The sequence below is a fragment of the Schistocerca gregaria genome, chromosome 4 (genome assembly GCF_023897955.1).
Source record: "Schistocerca gregaria isolate iqSchGreg1 chromosome 4, iqSchGreg1.2, whole genome shotgun sequence".
Taxonomy (NCBI): domain Eukaryota; kingdom Metazoa; phylum Arthropoda; class Insecta; order Orthoptera; family Acrididae; genus Schistocerca; species Schistocerca gregaria.
The window spans coordinates 549,759,394-549,779,559 of NC_064923.1; the positions used below are offsets into that span (position 1 = coordinate 549,759,394).

Below are 20,166 nucleotides of genomic sequence, written 5' to 3' on the forward strand. Positions count from 1 at the left end.
AGATGGAACAGAATAAAACTCCGCGTAGCACTGAATTGCTCCAGGCCAACGATGCACATACCGCCGCACGCGGGCCGCCATCCATGTGACGGCGTTCCACCCCTCACCGTTCGTTGTAGCAATTTTTTTCTGATCATCATTCATTTCCTCCTTGGAAAGAGAGAGCGGGCCCTTGAAGAACTTAATTCTTTTGAGAAAACATTGTTTTAATTACATTTGTTAATTAAACTAAATGTTTGTAAAACCAATAAGGTGTACTAATTATGTAGGTTTCGGTTATCGTGGCCCTTACGTAGTTGCAGTGAGGGCTTTGCGGCCCACGGTACTAGCAAGTCTGTACACCCCTGCTCTAGGCTACATTTCTTTGTGAGTCTTTAATAGTTTCCTGAGAGATTTTGGCTATGAATACGGTCTTGTCGGTAGTTAATAACAATTTTCCATTAAAAACAATACGCCACTGTCCTTACGGACAGGAATACCTCAAAGACGAATACGTCTGATATGTTACATCAGCGTAGGCCACAATTCGACTTACATTAAATAACAGAATTTTGTTAGAACTTTCCAAGGTTCACATATTTTTACCTTTCAAGAGAGAGCAAGCGAAGTGACACAGAGATTAAACATTCTTTTTTTAATTTCGGTTCTGGCTAACTAGGATCACGTAATAACTTCAACTACTCTTCTTTCTTTATTGTTGTTTTCTATTTTTCAACTACTCCTTCATCGTCTCCCCATATTGTTTTTCCCTTCGTTCTGCCCACGTTGCTTCCGATTTCTTATTTCTTCTGCATTAAAGCCTTCTACATTTAGTATTTTATTCTTAAAAAGACTTCTTTCTAGTTCTTTCCTTATTTCTGTAATCTATACTATTGTCAATTTCTTCTTACAAAAATAAAGGAATATTTGCTTCATGAGCCCGCTCTCATTCATTCGATAGAGTTGTCCAAAGAAGAGTAATCTCCTTCTAGCCATTACTTCTGATATATTCTCTATATTTTTGTAGATCTCCTCGTTACTTCCCATTTTCCAGCCATCTAAAGTTTATATTGCACCCATTATATTTCTATCAATCTTTCAAGTACCTCTATTCTGTCCAACTTATAGTTCATTGTTAGGCATTCACATCTATATAAACATTCTTGTCGTACCACTGTGGTACAATGTTTTCATTTTCTAGATATGCACTCATGTTGTAAATATTCTATGTCAAGCCATATGCTGTCTCCATTTTGTTAACTCTTCCGTCTACTGTAAATTTTTCTAGTCATTTTTGTTGTATAGTTTCTCCAAGATATTTAAATTTATTTACTCACTCTAATTCTACCTGTTTGTGTTTCTATGAATTATTGTGCACTTTTTACGTTTGTTGTGAAATTTCTTTTTCGGCTGAAATTTTTATACTAGTTCTATTTGTTATTTCTTTCAGAAGATTTATTTGAATAGTTGCATCTGTCAGATTTTCTGAAAGTACTGCAAAATCGTCTGCTAAACTCAGGCAGTTGACCGTAGTTCCATTTGTTTTCCTTCCTAGAATTATTGGTTCAATTTTGTGATTTTTAGCTCCAAATTCCAGGGCCTTATCACCTTGTCTAGAACGCAGTTAAATAGTAAAGGTGATAAACAATCCCATTATCTGACACCAGTTTCTTTTTTTTTTCAGATAAATTTAACTTCAGTTATCGTCTTTGCTAGAGTTTCATGAATAAAGTTTTGCTAATTTTGCTTTACCATCAAATTGTCTAATGAGTTTGTCTATTATTTCTCTGTCTACTGAATCAAATGCTTTTTGAAATCAATTAATGATGCTGGTTTTTAATTAATTAATTTATATATTTATTTTTATTAATGTATTTAACGTGGCAAGATTTTGCCCCTCAATCCCTTTCTTACATCTAGTCAGCCATTTCATGTTTTGCTTTGCATTATATTCATTATGAAACCCATATTATAAGCTGCAACTTTGGGAAATTGCTAGGACATAAACCTTGTAGAAAATCACAGTTTATGTTCGTTCATGAGACACATAACAATAAAGTTAAATTACAGGCGGGAAGATGGAAATTATGAGTCATAGCAGCAGTAGGCATGAGAGAGGGGGTGGAAGATGGGCCATAAGAGGCGTTGTGAAACACGAGGAATGAAGACAGTCAAAAAGAAACTGCCGTAACTGATTAAGAAAGTCGAAAGACTTTGCTTTACTGTTCGCAGGGTAACGTCAGTTTGTGGGGAATAGTCACGCCACTGACAGGAAGAAGCGTTTCAGCCTCTTCTTAAAAGCAACGGGGCAGAGCGCAGCGTAGCTTGTTACAGAGGCGGGCAGCAGCAGCAGCAGCAGACACGGAGTCAGAATGTTTCTGTTTAACGGTGGGAACAGCTAGGATAGTAGATAAGTAAGGCGTATTTCAGTTAGGATGAGATGAATGTACGGTACTGTACTTCATATTACAGATCATCTCGTCTGGCCACAAACAACCTAACCGGGAATATGATACGGTGACGGATGTTGCAGATGCAATACACGTAAGCATTAGTGGTTAGATCTAATCGTCTAGACTCGAAAGTTTTCACTACTCGTGCCGTGCTGGATTACATCGTATTGGTGGAGATTAGGCAGAACGAGTCATTGCACAACTTCATATTTCACATTCTGTTGAAAACTGTTGCGAAAATTCTGCAGGGCACAGAGGCGAGTGGAAGCCTTCTTGCGCGTGGCGACGGTATTTTCCGTCCAACTGAGGTGCTCATCTTAAGTTAGACCCAAGTTCTTCACCGTTTTCTGACATGCTATGACAATACCGTAGAGAAGAACAGGTGGCAGTCATTCGCGGAATTCAAAATTAATTTCTGATGTAATATTAAAATTACTTGAAATTTCTTCGCATTCAGTTAAGTCCTAGGTTTTGCGCCTGTCTTGCCACTGAAGATAGGTATCATTCATCTGCACGATGACACTATTAAGGCCTTTGGATATGATGCTTCGGTAAAGGTGGAGGTCGTCGGTATAGAAATGATATTTAGCGGACAGAACCGACGAGATATTATTCACATATGAGTAGAACAATAGTGAGCCCTCTCCTGATCCCAATGTCATTCCTAAGAAAACATGCTTCCAGAAGGACTATCATTCCCATAGACATCACGTTACTGCATTTCGTTCAAGTAGCTTCCAGATCCCTTGAGGGCACTACCTGAAAATTTTAGCTGTGGAATTTCTCTGAGCAGTATGTCAAAGACACAAGTATTCGGCAGAATGACGGCGAAATTCCCGTCGTGGCTTCCTTAAATTACCATCAGGCAGCGCAGCCAGAGCTTTCCAACACATTCCACACAGAATATGTCTCTGCCCACATTCAGTTGAGGTACTGTTTGCTGTTAGTCACTGCAGAATATACCGTGAAAGTCAAATTATTTTTCATAAAACCTAATTAGTGATTAATCAAACTACGCCCCTCTGTGGATGGAAGAATCACGTATCCGTTCCATTAGGAAGTATGTCGTGGTTCGAAGGCTTTCTGGTCTAAGTTTCTGAGAAGGGCACCTTAGGACGCATTCTTACAAAATGAACGTTTGCTGAAGAACGAAGTGGAAACCAGCGTATCCCTTTGTAAAACGTTAAACAGCCCGTCCCCAAGAAACAGCAACATTCTTTAGTCTGTAAGCATTTTTCGTAGATGTGGTGCCGTAAACAACCACAGGGCGATAAGCGATCTTTGTATACTTAGCTAACGTCTTCCAAGACACAAAGACACCGTTCCGCAGTTTCTACTTGACTTTTCGACCACTCTCCCCAAAACATGTTAGTATTCACGCTCTGTCTCAGTGAATTCGGCTTCTCGGTTTGTGTATCAGACATCTGCTTGCCCACTAGAATTTTGCCACGGTTAGTCAAGTGGTTTTTTTCGCCACAAAAGCACAAGACTCTGGACGGGCGCAGGGACTTGATGGACCACGGGTTCCTTTGCTGAACGCCGTATGACAGGAATGTCGTCGATGTCAAATTTCAAGATAAAAATATACGTCTGATAACAAAACGCTGCTACAAAACAGAGTGCCCCTTAAAGTTGTGCGCTTTCAGTAATCATCGTCATAGTCACCATTAACATCATCGTCGTTTTCTCACAACCATTTTCTTACCAACATTATTGTCATCTTTCATCATCATCATCATCATCACTACCGTCATCATCATCCTCTTATCATTTATTATTCGATAAAGCCACGTTCTGAACTTTATGTACGTGATGACTTACAGAGTTTCGCATCCAAGTTAGTGTTACTTGTTTCCTTGTCATTAATACATTTAAAAATGGTTCAAATGGCTCTAAGCACTATGGCACTTAACATCTGAGGTCATCAGTCCCCTATATTTAAACCTAACTAACCTAAGGACATCGCACACATCCGTGCCCGAGGCAGGATTCGAACCTGCGACCGTAGCAGCCACGTGATTCCAGACTGAAGCGCCTAGAACCGCCCGGCCACAGCGGCCGGCCAATACATTTTCCATTAAGTCGTTCTCTGGGTCTCTTCATATCATGAGGTATTTATCGCAGAATCTCCGTCGTCTCATTTTGTCTTGCTATATGCTCCGCCCATCTCTGTCAGTTCCACAACAGTGGCAACACGTCCTAAACTCCTCTCTGGTCTATTACCCATTTTTTGCTTTTCTGTCCTTTCTAATTTTCCATTGCACGTTGGGTAAGCCTCAATTTTTAGCTGTCTGTGCATTTAACGTCTAAGTTTCACGTCCATAATTTAGTGCTGGTAGTATACACTCCTTATAGACTTTCTGTATAAAGCGTGTGCCCTTTCAGTAGAGCCCTTTCTTCGTCGTCTAGCTTGTCTTAATAAAATATTTGCTACGTTCACATGCTTCCAACTTAACCGAATAAAGTATTGTAGTAGTTTTGGAGGTCAACGTTGGAATCGTCCGAATATCTCAATGATTTGAATGATGTACACGAGTGTCCTCTCACATATCATGCCACTGCAAAACGTTTCGACATCATCTTAATAAAAAGTAAAGGGAAGTTAAGATCGTGGTTTTAATGCTTCAGTTGTTCTACGAAGTTGCCCACACCCTTACCACTTAAGTACGGCGGAAGAAACTTCCATAGAACCATGTGAAGCTGTCAGAACAGCCATTCCTTGGGACATCGCTCCGCTCGCACGTCATATCCGCAACTTCTTCGGTCTTGGCGAACCGTCAGAGACTCATTCTGCACTTCGTTGTTTTATGTTAGGTTCGTATTAATAACTCAAAGTCTCGCTACGGGTGATTATTTTTCCAGAAGAGACCTGTCTACGTTTTTTTTTATTTATTTATTTCAATCAAGTCGCGCCAGGCGCCAATGCGTCGCTATGTTTGTGTGGAAGCCAATGTTTGTGGAACAAACTGTGCACACACTTTTCTCTTCTTTAAAACATTCTGGAGAATGTCTTTAAACGTTAATTTAGAAATGATGTAGTTCATTACTCCATTACGATTTGTGACACACCACTATAGACACCGAGCGAGGTGGCGCAGTGGTTAGCACACTGGACTCGCATTCGGGAGGACGACGGTTCAATCCCGTCTCCGGCCATCCTGATTTAGGTTTTCCGTGATTTCCCTAAATCGTTTCAGGCAAATGCCGAGATGCTTCCTTTGAAAGGGCACGACCGATTTCCTTCCCAATCCTTCCCTAACCCGAGCTTGCGCTCCGTCTCTAATGACCTCGTTATCGACGGGACGTTAAACACTAACCACCACAACCACCACCACTATAGACACATTACGGTCCACGTCTACTGCTTAACACTGCCTGCTCAAAACTTCTGATCGAATGCATATATGTTGTTCACGGTGTTAGTTCAAGTTGCCACCGTAGTTACTGCGCTGACGTCGCTTATAAGCCAGCAATAAAATCAATGGCAAAGATTCCTGGATGGACGGTGTACTCCACACGCTTTCACTGTGTGTTTTCTATTAAGGCGTGTCGGATCCGTGCTTTATGAAGGAAGATGAAATACCCAAATTTAACGTCCCGTCGACTATAAGATCATCAGAGACTGTTTATTAATAAAGATGAGCCATTAATTGCGACCCTGACTAACATGGTGCGTCGCTTTTGCAGTCCATATTGGATGAAAGTGAAAAGTATTTGTGGTTTCATGAAGAAGGTAACGGCCTACAGTTCTCATCATTCGTGCTCGAGTACGAGAAGAAATACAGTGATTGGCCATTGCTAAGGAACAACTGACACTTATCAAGTAACAAGTGCCGATTGTTACTAAAAAGTCGACAACTGCTACCAAACACCCAATCAATGATAGTAAAAGGAAACGTACAGGACTGTACGTATTAACAGCAGCGAATCCTTTGCACCAACGCTTTGTATGCATCTGGCAGTTCATGGAGTACCTTGTTTGACGATGGTTGTTATAGAACCGATTGGTGCGACATCCCATGAGTTACGACAACATGTCTGCAAAAGATAATTTGAGTGCTTACGATCGTGGACGAGCTGTTGGACGGCGCGAAGCCGGTCAAAGTGTCACTACCGTCGCGACAGTACTGGGTGTGTTTAAAGATGTCATCTCGCGATTAAAAAAGGCAGTTGAAGGTGGAAATCCTACACGAAAGCACACCAGTGGTCATAGACGGATCAAAACACCACAAACGATCGATAAGTAGCCTTAGAGGGGAAAAGGAACAGACATCTCACTCCTAGGCAGATCGCTGCACACATTGCAAAGTTACCGACACAAGCGTCTTTGACAGAACCATTTCGTGGCGATCAAATGAGGCTTGTTGTTCATGTTCGGAAGCTTGTTAAATGCATCCCATTTCAATCACGCCATAGTCTAAAAAGTGTTCGTTGCTGTAAGGAGCACGTTGATAGGGGTCAGCAACAGTGGTCCAGAATGATGCTCTCCGACGGATCCCGCTTCACTGTGGCAAGTGATTCTGGCCACCAGTTAGCGTGGAGAGAGAGGGGAACACGGTACACTCCACAGAATTTTCAGGAAGGTCATCTGAATGGCCTAGGCATTATGGTGTTGGCACGCATCATGCACAATGGCCAGACGCCACTGCATACGAGGAGCGACAATAATGTAATGAGACTGATGTGAAAAAAAATGTTGCTGTCTCCTTCAAAGTAGTTCCCTTCTGATTGCACACACTTTTTCCAGCGCTTCTGCCAGTGATGGTAATATTTCTGGAACTCATCTTCTGTAATATCCTCCAAACCCTCGTCACAGCTTTTGGACATGTTGTGTCGTTTGAAACTGGTGTCTCTTGACCGCCGTTTTGAGTCTTGGAAATAGAAAAAAGTCGCACGGAGCGATATCTAGTGAATAAGGTAGCTGTGGTAGTACTGAAATTTATTTTAGGTTAAAAATTGCTGTACTGACAGAGCAGTATGGGATGGCGCATTATTGTGATGCAGAATCCAATTATCAGCAATGTTGGCATGGATACGAAGAACTCTTTTACGAAGTCTTTCTAAAATTTCTTTGTGGTAATATTGGTTAACTGTTTGTCCAGGAGGCTCCCACTCTTTATGAACAATTCCCTTAGAATCAAAGAAGCACACAAGCATGCCTTTCACTTTTGACTTTTACATGCGAGCTATTTTTGGTCTGGGTGATCCCTTTGAGAACCATTGCGAACTTTGGCGTTTTGTCTCTGAATCGTACTGAAAAATCCAACTTTCGTCACCAGCGATAACACAGCTCAACAATTCTGGATTGATTTCCGTTTGCTCTAACAGATCGGTTGCCACATTTTTCCGTGTTTCTCGCTGTTGTGGTGTGAGATTTTTGGGGACAATTTTTGCACAAATCTTTCTCATACCAAGATCTTCAGTTATTATTAGACGAACCGTTTCTCGATTGATGTTCAGTTCTTCTGCAATCGTTTTCACGGATAATCTTCTATCTGATCGTACGTGTTCACATCCGTCCGTGAGGTTGATGGGCGTCCACTGCGGTCTTCATCTTCAACATTCGTTCTGCCTTCACTAAACATTTTATGCCAATGAAAAACTTGAGCTCTTGACATGAACTCCTCTCCAAAAGCCTTCTGAAGCTTACCGTAAGTTTTCGTCGCGTTTTCACCCAATTTAACGCAAAAAGAAATGGCATACCGGTGCCCAATATTATGCGGTTCCATTTCCGTGACCAGAGCCACAAACACGTGTTGACTTATTACAGCACAACTCACGACTGAGCAGTTACATCGTTGTGCCGCTTGGACTAGAAGCAGCTTGTAGACCAACGTCAAAAATATTGTGCCTACGCAAGCCTGCAGGGTTGCCACATCGTGCAAAGAAAATAAGTCTCATTATTTTATTGTCGCACCTCGTATATTTGCGCGAGGTATAGTTACAGCTCAGCAGTACTGCAAGGAGATTATTGTGGATCCTGTCCGTCTGTTTGGGGATGTGCCAGATCCCGATCTTTTTCCTATGGATGACAGTGCCCGCCGACACAGGAAATTGAAGATATTGAACAATGGAATGGCCTGCGTACTCTCCACACCTAAATCCTATAGAGTATGCCAGGGATGCTCTTGGCAGATGTTCTCCTCGATAAACACCCGCTCCCCGAACCGTGCAAGAACTACAAATTGCCTTGAGAGAGGATTGCGACAACATCGCCAAGGACTCCTCTGCAGTTTGGTAGCTAGCTGAATAACAGCTGTAAAATGTGCTCTAGTGCCCGAGAAGGGCGTATTTCTTATCCGATATCGAGCCCTATGTTGGGATTCTGGCCTGTGTCAAACGTGAACGTTATGTCTTATCCTGCTTTCCCATGTGGTGAAATCTGTTTAATTTTCCGTTTTATACTAGAGATATCCACAAAGTACATTACGTTTTGGAATTAAAAATAAATAAAGTATTGGAATTTTTTTATTATATACAGATGAAAGCCACACTTAAATACTACTTTTCTACATAGTTGCCATTTAAATTAAGGCACTTATCGTTGCGATGGACGAGCTTAGAAATTCCTTCGTCGTAAAATTCGGCCGCCTGCGCCTTCAACCACGTGGTTACCTCTTCTTGAAGCAGTGCGCCGTCATAAAAACGCTGCATAGCCAACGACTTCTTCATTGCTGGGAATAAGTGGAAGTCGCTCGGTGCCAGGTCGGGACTGTACGGCGGATGAGGAAACAACTCCCACTCGAGAACTTCACAAGTGGCATTTGCCGTGTGGGCCCGGGCGTTGTCGTGAATCAGCAAGATCTTTGAGCCCAGCTTTCCCCTGCGCTTGTTTTGTATTGCTCTTCTGAGATTATGCAGAGTTTGGCAATACCTTTGAGAGTTTATTGTAGTGCCTCTTTTCAGGAAATCCACAAAAATCACACCTTTTCTGTCCCAAAAGACAGTCGCCACGTGGTTGAAGGCGCAGGCGGCCGAATTTTGCAACAAAGGAATTTCCAAGCTCGTCGATCGCTACGATAAGTGCCTTAATTTAAATGGCAACTATGCAGAAAAGTAGTATTTAAGTGTGGCTTTCATCTGTATATAATAAAAAAAATTCTAATGCTTTATTTATTTTTAATTCCAAAACGTAATGTACTTTGTGGATAGCCCTCGTATATGCCACTTCACCTGTATTTCGTATTTACTGTGTTTCATGTTGTCCATTATCGCCTGTGATTATTCCTGCCAGCAATATCTCTATTACTTAGGAATTGTCAACCAGTGTATTTTCTTCTAATCACATAATGTTCCGAGACGACAGTGATTTGGTTGCTCGGTAAGCTGATTTCCTGCCATGTCGGTTTTGTTCTCCTTAGAGTGTCCTGACTGCTAAGATGTATGCATATCTCTCTGAAACCATAGAAAGAATGGAGAAACCGCCACTGCACGCTTGGTCAGGAAAACCATGTGCGACTTCCACGACTGCCTTGGGCAGTATATAGTCATTAACAGCCGCCATTTGGGGGAACTGTCATCCTTCAATCTAGTGATTTCTATGAAAGACCTTTGTACTGATCGTTCTTTCGGTATTATCGTCCGCAGCTCGTGGTCTCGCGGTAGCGTTCTTGCTTCCCGGCGGGGTGAGGGATTTTTAGCTGACTCGTCATGACTGGGTGTTGTTGTGTCGTCCCCATTACGGTGGGAGGAAGGTAACGGCAAACCACCTCCACTAGGACCTTGCCTAGTACGGCGGTGCGGGTCTCCCGCATCGTTCCCTTACGTCTGCCAAGGAGTATGAGACATCATCATCATCACTGCTGGTGACGACACGCTTCCCCGTTAGACGGAATGCTGATGGGCCGCGCTGTGTTGCAGGGGACCGGTGGCTCGTGTCGTGCCTGGGCGTGCTGTACCTGAGCAAGGGCCTGTTCTACCGCGTGGTGCCGGCCGACCAGACGTTCGAGCAGTACGCGGGCGTGTTCCGCTTCCGGCTGTGGTGGTGCGGCGAGTGGCTGGAGGTGCTCGTCGACGACCGCCTCCCCACCGTGCACGGCCGCCTCGCCTTCCTGCAGGCGCAGCACTCCGACCAGTTCTGGCCCGGCCTGCTCGAGAAGGCCTACGCCAAGTCAGTACCGCCTGCACCTCTCTGCTGTGTGCCTATGTTTTACTTTTGACACGGGTCGACGAGTACGATCGAGTTAAATGGGCTAATTTCGTGCAATGAAAGTAGTGGGCCTAGAAGAAAAATGATTGACTGTCGCCGAAGTAAAGAAGATATAAAATGCAGACGGGCAATAGCTAGAGACCTTTTTCTAAAAAAGTATCATACTGGTTGGTAGTAAGAGTAATAACCGAGTAAATAAAGTGCAGAATGACTACTTGACATTTATTGGCTAAATATTACAAATTATCAGAATAAAAATTAAATAACTTCATGTCACAACAAATACTCATATAAAAATATGTAGACTCGACGATTTACATTTAATACAATGAGTAACTGCCTTCACTCCACCGGCCGGAGTGGCCGTGCGGTTCTAGGCGCTACAGTCTGGAGCCGAGCGACTGCTTCGTTTGCAGGTTCGAATCCTGCCTCGGGCACGGATGTATATGATGTCCTTAGGTTAGTTAGGTTTAATTAGTTCTAAGTTCTAGGCGACTGATGAACTCAGAAGGTAAGTCGCATAGTGCTCAGAGTCATTTGAACCAATTTGCCTTCACTCCTTGGTATGAACACTCCTCCCCATCATACAGATTGCCACTTACGTATGGTCCTAAATTTGACCACTCACTTAAACTGTTAATTGTTAATTTGTTAACATCGAGTATCGATTTAAGTGTCAGGAAGCCGTTTCTGAAATTATTTGTATGGAGTGTAGCCATATATAGAAGTGAAACGTAGACGATAAATAGTTTAGACGAGAAGAGAGTAGAAGCTTTTGAAATGTGGTGCTACAGAAGAATGTTGAAGATTAAATGGGTAGATCACATAACTAATGAGGAGGCAATGAATAGAATTGGGCATAAGAGGAGTTTGTGGCACAACTTGACTAGAATGAGGGATTGGTTGGTAGGACATATTCTGAGGCATCAATGGACAGTATTGGAGGGCAGAGAGGAGGGCAAAAATCTTAGAGGGAGACCAAGAGATGAATACACTAAAAAGATTCAGAAGGATGTAGGTTGCAGTAGGTATTGGGAGATGAAGAAGCTTGCACAGGATAGAGTAGCATGGAGAGCTGCATCAAACCAGTCTCTGGACTGAAGACCACAACAACAACAACTTAAGCTGTATACACATGGACACTGTGCTCATTTGCAAAACAGATGACATTAGAACTTGGCCTAGACACAAGGTTATAATCCCCGTAACTACGATGCTCTCGGGCATGGGTCTACGAATCTTCTACTCGCATATTTAAGATACATAAATCTTACGTAACACATTCCACAGCACTATATAAGTTTTAAAACAGTCAGACAGCCACATATAAAGTAAAAAAAGGAAATGATCGTATCGTACTGATAAGTGGGAGTCCACACCTGGGGAAGTTCGGTAGGGGAGTTGCAAGTCTTTTCAGTTGACGCCACATTGGGCGACTTGCGTATCGATGATGATAAAATGATGATGACAGCACAACACCCCAGCCCTTGTTCGGAGAAAATCTCCGACCGCGCCGGGAATCGACTCTGGATCCGCTGCATAGCAGTCAGACGCACTGGCCATTCAGTTAATGAGCCGGGCATACGAGGTTCACTCCATAAGAAATGCACACTATGTTTGTAAAAATACAGTTTTCATTCTGCATGTGTGAAAGTTATACAGTGTGTAGATACATCCTCCCCGCTTGTTTTCAAGCTTAGTTCAACCTGTTCCCGTCAGTGGCGCCGTCACAGCATGTCTTCAAGATGGCTGCTACACTTGACGTTCGTCAGAAGCAATGTGCTGTCATAGAATTCTTGTGCTGTGAAAACGTGACAGTGGGAAACATCCACAAGAGGTTGAAAAAGTTGTATGGAGATGTTGCTGGTCGCAGATTCGAATCCTGTCTCGGGCATGGATGTGTGTGATTTCCTTAGGTTAGTTAGGTTTAAGTAGTTCTGAGTTCTAGGGGACTGATGACCTCAGATGTTAAGTCCCATAGTGCTCAGAGCCATTTGAACTATTTTTTGAGATGCTGCTGTCGATCGCAGTGTAATTAGTCGGTGGGCAAGCAGGTTACGTTTTGAAAGCGGACACGGCAATATTGATGATTGTCCTCCCAGCGGCAGGCCTCATACTGCACACACTCCAGACAATCTGCAGAGAGTTAACGAATTGGTGACTGCTGACACACGCATCACAGTGAACGAATTGTCACGCTACGTTGGGATAGGGGAAGGAAATGTTTGCAGAATACTGAAAGTGTAGGCGTTAAAAAAGGTTTGGGCCAGGTGGGTTCCCGCGATGTTGACAGTGGCTCACAAAGAAACAAGAAAAACGGTATGCAGCGAACTTTTGGAACAGTACGAGAATGGTGGAGATGAATTTCTTGGAAGAATTGTGACATGTGATGAAACATGGCTCCATCATTTGAGTTTTGGCGCCGTTTGAGAGCTCATTTCTAAGCCACATCCGAGTCCGAGAGCTGTGAAGATGGACACTCCAGAAATACAATTTACAATCAAGAAGCCATAACTATAGAACAACCAGAGCGTACCGCTGGCATTCCACTTGTGATTGAGTGGAGTGTAGCTGTCTACAACATATTCCCTTCTAAAAATTGAACTATTCTCACATAAATGCACGAATGTTTTCACTGAGAAGTTGGGTTTTCTACACCCTCAGCGCAGCAAGTCACGCACAATTCCATGGCAGATGAGAGCAAATGGCGTGCTGCAGGAAACATGGCAAACAGTATCATCACTACGCCGCCCCTCTCCGTATGCGGTAAAAGTACACTCGGAGCTGTCACTTACTAGTCTGTTTCAGCAGTCAGACTGCTAGTCCACCAGCCATCCTCCCAAATCGGAGGCCCATGCCAGCACACCAAACGCACTGCCAGCCGCTCCGGCCTACTTCCTCGGTTTTGCCACAGAGGGAGCGCCAGGGCTCAGAGCCAAAGATCGCAAACGGCTCGTGACGGTGAAAATGTGTCGCGCAGCGAAACTTCGGAGCAGGATAGAACTGTGTACCAGGTTAGAACTTGAACCCATAACGCCTTTCATGGGCAAAGCTCTTACTGACCGAGCTAGCCAGACAAGACTGACAACCGGTCCTCGAAGAAGACGAAATAAATATTCCACAATTCGAATCGAGAACAGCTGCCAACACGAGTAACGTAGAAATAAATATCCTCGGAGCAGTGAAGCTGCTGAAATCACTTAATAAAAACAAGTCTTCTGGTCCAGACTGTATACCAATTAGGTTCCTTTCGGAGTATGCTGATGCATTAGCTCCATATTTAACAATAATATACAACCGTTCGCTCGAGGAAATATCCGTACCCAAAGACTGGAAAGTTGGACATATTGCACCAACATTCAAGAAAGGTAGTAGGAGTTATCCAATAAATTATAAGCCCATGTCGTTAACGTCGATATGCAGTAGGGTTTTGGAACATATATTGTGCTCGAACATTATGAATTACCCCGAAGAAAACGGTCTATTGCCAAACAGTCAACATGGATTTAGAAAACATCGTTCCTGTGAAACACAACTAGGTATTTACTTGCACGAAGTGTTGAGTGCTATTAACAAGGAATTTAAAATTGATTCCTTATTTCTGCATTTCCGGAAGGCTTTAGACACTGTACCACACAAGCGGTTTGTCGTGAAATTGCCTACTTTTGGAATATCACCTCAGTTATGTGACTGGATTCGTGATTTCCTGTCAGAGAGGTCACAGTTCGTAGTAATAGACGGAAAGTCGCCGAGTAAAACAGAAGTGATTTCTGGCGTTCCCCAAGGAAGTGTTATAGGCCATATGCTGTTCCTTATATATATAAACGATTTGGGAGACAATCTTCGGTTGTTTGCAGATGACGCTGTCGTTTATCGACTAATAAAGTCATCAGAAGATCAAAACAAACTGCAAAACGATTGAGAAGAAATATCTGAATGGTGCGAAAAGTGCAGTTGACCCCAAATAACGAAAAATGTGAGGTCATCCACATGAGCGCTAAAAGGAACTCGTTAAACTTCGGCTACACGATAAATCAGTCTAATCTAAAAACCGTAAATTCAACTAAATGCCTAGGTACTACAATTACGAGCAACTTAAATTGGAAGGAACACACACAAAATGTGGTGGGGAAAGCTAACCAAAGACTTCGTTTTATTGGCAGGACACTTAGAAAATGTAACAGATCTGCTAAGGAGACTGCCTACGCTATGCTTGTTCGTCCTCTTTTAGAATACTGCTGCGCGTTGCGGGATCCTTACCAGATAGGACTGACGGAGTACATCGAAAAAGTTCAAATAAAGGCAGCACGTTTTGTATTATAGCGAAATATGGGAGAGATTGTCACAGAAATGATACAGGATCTGGGCTGGAAATCATTAAAAGAAAGGCGTTTTTCGTTGCGACGGAGTCTTGTCACGAAATTCCAATCATCAACTTTCTCCTCGAATGCGAAAATATTTTGTTGACACCGATCTACATAGGGAGGAACGATCACCACGATAAAATAAGGGAAATCAGAGCTCGTATGGTAAGATATAGGTGTTCATTGTTTCCGCGCGCTTTACGAGATTGGAATAATAGAGAGTTGTGGAGGTGGCTCGATGACCCCTCTGCCAGGCACTTAAATGTGATTTGCAGAGTATCCTTGTAGATGTAGATGTAGATATTTACTCCAGTATCTCTCTCTGTTCCGGATTCGTGTCTCGGTGCGTCATACAATTTTAATGTACCAGAAAGTTTCAAAGCTTCGCCCACTCCACTGCAGACTGAAAATTGATTACGAAAAGGCAAATATGTCAACATCTAATATAAATTTAGGCGTTAGGAAGTGTTTTCAAAAAATACACTGTCCACTCACATTAATGTGACAACCTGTCAATTTACTTTTGGGACGTCGACCACTGCGAAACTTGCAAGAAGAGGGTCGATGAAGATTTGGAAGGTACCGACAGAAATGTGGAACCATGGCGTGGCCAGCTGCGCTAGCTTTCTCGGGTGAGGACCCATGGCGCGAACAGATTCTCGATTTGGTGTGGTGATCAGTGGAGAACAGAAAACTCATGGCGGTACTCTTCGAACCACGCACGTACACTGCGAACTATCTGACACGTTGGGTTGTCCTGTTGGTAGATGCGCTCGTGCCAAGGAAAAACAAACTGCATTATCTCCAAGGATAGATTCATACTTCAATTGATCCATTGTGCTTTCCAGACGAGACTAGCCAGGAAATGCCACTAAAACATTTCCTAGATCATAACCTTTCCGACGATTGTTGCAGGGACTTTGCTTTAGACGTTTCACGGTGTTCACAACAACAGCTATCAGTCCGATGAAGCGCAAAACGTGATTTATCTGTAAAGACCACTTCTCGCCACTCAATGGCGTCCAGTTTCTATAATAACATGAAAATTCTAGCCTTCATCGCCGATAAACAGCAGTCAGCATGGTTGCTGAAGCATGCGCCTGCTGTAAGGGACAATACGCAGAAAATCGTTCGCTGAACAATCGTTGAGGAGGCACTGTTGGTAACCGCTTGCTTCATCTGGGCAGTCAGCTGCTCAACAGTTGCACGTCTGTTCATCCGTACAAATCTGTGCAGCCGTCGTTCACCCCTGTCATCTACGGCCCGTGACGTCGATTTTCAATAGCGCCATTTTGACATGCATTGTTCACTTTAACCACAGCGACATGGAGACAGCCTATGATTCTTGTCTTTGTCAATAATTTTGCGAGTTATGGCGATAATAAGGTTTCTGAATGTGGCAAGGTCCTCCTGGGGCAGCACCGGCATCTCGTTAACATATATGACAAATAAGACTAGGGAGAGAACCAACACTCAGAAGATTCCAGACATGAGTTTTTAACGCTGAACATTTGGCCATCGGTCTTCACTACAAGCTTTTGACCCGGAAGGAAATTGTCCAGTAATTTGAGGCACTAGTCCAGAATGGTATGAAGTTTTTTTTAAGTTTGATGTGGAGCACCTTATGAAAAGCTTTCTGCACATCCAGTGAGGCTGCTCCAGTGTAGCTGGCACGGTTGATGTTGTATGCAATGAATTCAGACACCCTGATGAATTGAATCTCTGCCGATAGTGATGGCTGAAAATCGAATTGGTCGGGGTGAATTATGCCCTGTTCAAAGATGCATGGTCGCAGGCGGCGAAGGATAATCCTTTCAAATAATTTAGACATCGTTAGTAGAAGGATGATGGATCTTTGGTTAGTTCGCTGGTTTGGATCCTTGCCCGGTTTAGGTAACGGCTGATGAGTTTCATCTTCCAGCGACAGGCATTCTGGTGGTGCGTAGAACATGTTTTATAAAACAGATCTGAAGATAGTCATTATAGATCGAAACCGGTACTTTGGTGACCAAAAAAAAAAATTATGACCATAGACGTGAACTAAAGAAAATTTTTTCTATATTCGTGTCACCGTTCAATTCGCGACCATTTCGTACAGCTTGTGAAGTACTGTTACGTTTAAGCGTGTCTCGTGGTTCAAAATGAGGCTGACGACCTTCGTGAAAACTGTTTTACCAGTGTAGCATTCGGTTGATGCCGGTTACCCAATGACATTTCCGTTCGCTATAGGGGCACAAAAATGTCACATAGAGAATCATGTGTGTCGTGACTCGGTTGTCAGCAGTGGCCGCGAGGGTTTCTTTCTCGATTTCGTGGCAATAATGTGAAAAGAAACGTTAAACAGTATTAAATTTACAGTTTTGTATTGTGGCGATGAAGCTTCGGCACTCATTGGCACAATGACCAAATCCTGCAATAGTATCGTGCTGAGAAATTCGTTGATGTACCATGTGACTAAGAACATTGCTACTGTACGCAAGTAGTAGGTTGTAGATTGTACAAAACATGGAAACAGGAAAATGAGATAGCCTATTGTGACCACATCACGTACAGTAAGAAACATAACCCCAAGCCGGCCGCGGTGGCCGAGCGGTTGTAGGCGGTTCAGTCCGGAACCGCGCGACTGCTACGGTCGCAAGTTCGAATGCTGCCTCGGAAATGATTGTGTGTGATGTCCTTAGGTTAGTTAAGTTTAAGTAGTTCTAAGTTCTAGGGGACTGATGACCTCACATGTTAAGTCCCATAGTACTCAGGTCTATTTGAACCATTTTTTGAACATAACCCCAAAACATTTATCCTACTAAGAAGTACAAAAGGGAGAAAATGACCAGAACGCAAATTTCCCATGATGGTGCTTTAACACCATCACCAGGCAGATAGCACGTTGTCATTGCAGCGGTTTAAACAGGAATTGCAGACATCCTTCGCCTTGAGAGGCCATCGACCACCAAAGGGAATAAGACGTAAGAATAAACAGACTGACTAAATTAAAACACGTGTATACGAATAAAGGTATTTTTGTTGATATTTAATACTGTCCTGAACATTCACTCCCATGTTTCATTACGTAATGAAGAACGTGAAAAGAGAGACACCAAGTGGCGCCTAAATCACTTTGGTATCATAGATTTGCTATCGCTCTTCAGAAATGCTTTTGGTGCTTGAGCAAATTTGTGTACTAAATTACGGCGATAGGAACCCGCCTGGCTAGCCACCCCTGTTGCAGCTCGTCTTACGGAACAGGTATGTATGCCCGCCCCGGATCAAATCCACCCTGCGGATTGACGACGAGGGTCGGTTTTGCCGCCCAAGCAGAATTTGGCTTTTAGGCGGTTTCCCACACCACAATAGGCGAAAACCGGGCTAATACTCAAGTCCCGCTTCAGTTACATGATTCGCAATCATTTAGAAAACCTTAGCTCACTTTCATGTGACTAACACTACACGCACGCAATAGAGGTACACACATTCCGTCCCGGATGATAACATGGTGGTGATAGGGAGGGCATCCAGCCACCACTTCAATTAACCATGGCAAATCCTTTACAATGACGCCGACCGTGAATCGATACCGGACAAAGGCACAAGAACAAGAAGAAAAAACGAGGCCAGTAGGACAATAGCCGTTCCATTACTGTCTCAAAGAGTGGGCGTTAATTCCTGATGGCTTGGTGTAAGTTGTAGTGCCAGCGTTGCGTTGACTTTTAACTGTAGTAGGAGGCGCTTTATGCTACACAATAAGCTACCTTGAACATATTTGGGCTTTTGTTGTTGAAGAAATCCAGTTCACAACTCCTTACGTATTGTACTCGAAAACCGTGTACTCTTGCGAACTGGATTGTCGATACGAAAGAATACATTTCCACCCACCTAATTGATACGTGAAAGGAGAACGGTGCGACGCTTCGATTTGCTTTAATTGACCCTGTCTGGACTTTAAACCTGTGTAAGTGTTACGTGAAGCCATACCACTGTGCGAAGTGGTACTGTGGTTTGAATAATCGACTCACGCTCAAATCATCGTCTGCATGGGTCTAACATGTCTGGATTTTCCAGGTTTCATTAAGTCACTTCAGTTGAATGCCGGGATCATTCCGTCCGCAAGAATACAGCCTATTACTTTTATCATTCACACCCAGCTGAGCGAATGCTCCCTCTGTAAAGGCCCAGTTGTTCAAATGGTTCTAATGGCTTTGAGCACTATGGGACTTAACTTCTGAGGTCGTCAGTCCCCTAGAACTTAGAACTACGTAAACCTAACTAACCTAAGGACATCACACACATCCATTCTCGAGGCAGGATTCGAACCTACGACCGTAGCGGTCGCGCGGTTCCAGACTGAAGTGCCTAGAACGGCTCTGCTACACCGGCCGGCGGCCCAGTTGTCAGAAAGACAACTTTCATACCTTCATCCTACGCACATCGCAATAGCTCTCCTCTAGATGTACCTCGTGAGCAACAAAGCAAAGAGGCAGAGCTGGAGGTTTCTTTGTTTCTGGGCGCAAGTCTGCCACACGCCAAGGCGTTCCGATCTGTTTCCCTTGCTAACCAGGGCGCACCATTGCTAATCTGCACTGCGCGTTACCTGAGGTGCTGGAGCGCCGCGAAAAACAGCTGTACGGCGTCTGATAACGTCTTCTTCGCGCGACCATGTGTACGTTGCCCACAAGGCCCTGGGGCGGGCGTTAGCTAGCGCATCACATTTGCAGATTCCTGTTAACATAATGGAAACCTCTATAGTAACTAAAACAGTCCCTTGGTGGTATGCTGACGCTGTTAATTCAGGAACTGCGGCAGCTGTACGTTATTGCATTGAGCGACAATAGTCTGTAAAAGATTGGGCATGGCATTATACAGGGTCAGCCAGCTAAGAAAGGTCGAGTAAAGAACGAGTAAATATATCGAGGTACGGTTTTCACTAATTTATAGCAGACAATGAGACAAATTTTCCGAATAGAAAAGTTATTTTTCACATTTGTACCTAATTAACGATTTATGATGCTAACTTGTTTACTGACTGGAACTACATACTTTTCTCTGTGTCTTTGAAAAGAACCTTTAAGGAGGACTTCAACGACATAAAATGTTAGTGGAAACTGATCAGACAGCAACGAGGCAAAGGTGCCGCAAACCATTGTCTCACCACCAGGAGTAGTAGTTCCACAGAAGGTTGTCCTGTTGCAGCAAATAAAAGCAAGCACGTAGCTCGGGTGCGGTTCGT

General features: G+C 43.4%; 1 protein-coding gene across 1 annotated transcript in view; it reads left to right on the top strand.

Moving 5' to 3' along the window:
- The window catches only part of LOC126268107 (calpain-C), a 417,830-nt gene that overhangs the window by 259,263 nt on the left and 138,401 nt on the right, over positions 1-20,166 (top strand). Inside the window, exon 4 of the mRNA XM_049973621.1 lies at positions 10,293-10,542. Coding sequence (XP_049829578.1) covers positions 10,293-10,542 — 250 coding nt within the window. The remainder of the gene's footprint in view (positions 1-10,292; positions 10,543-20,166) is intronic.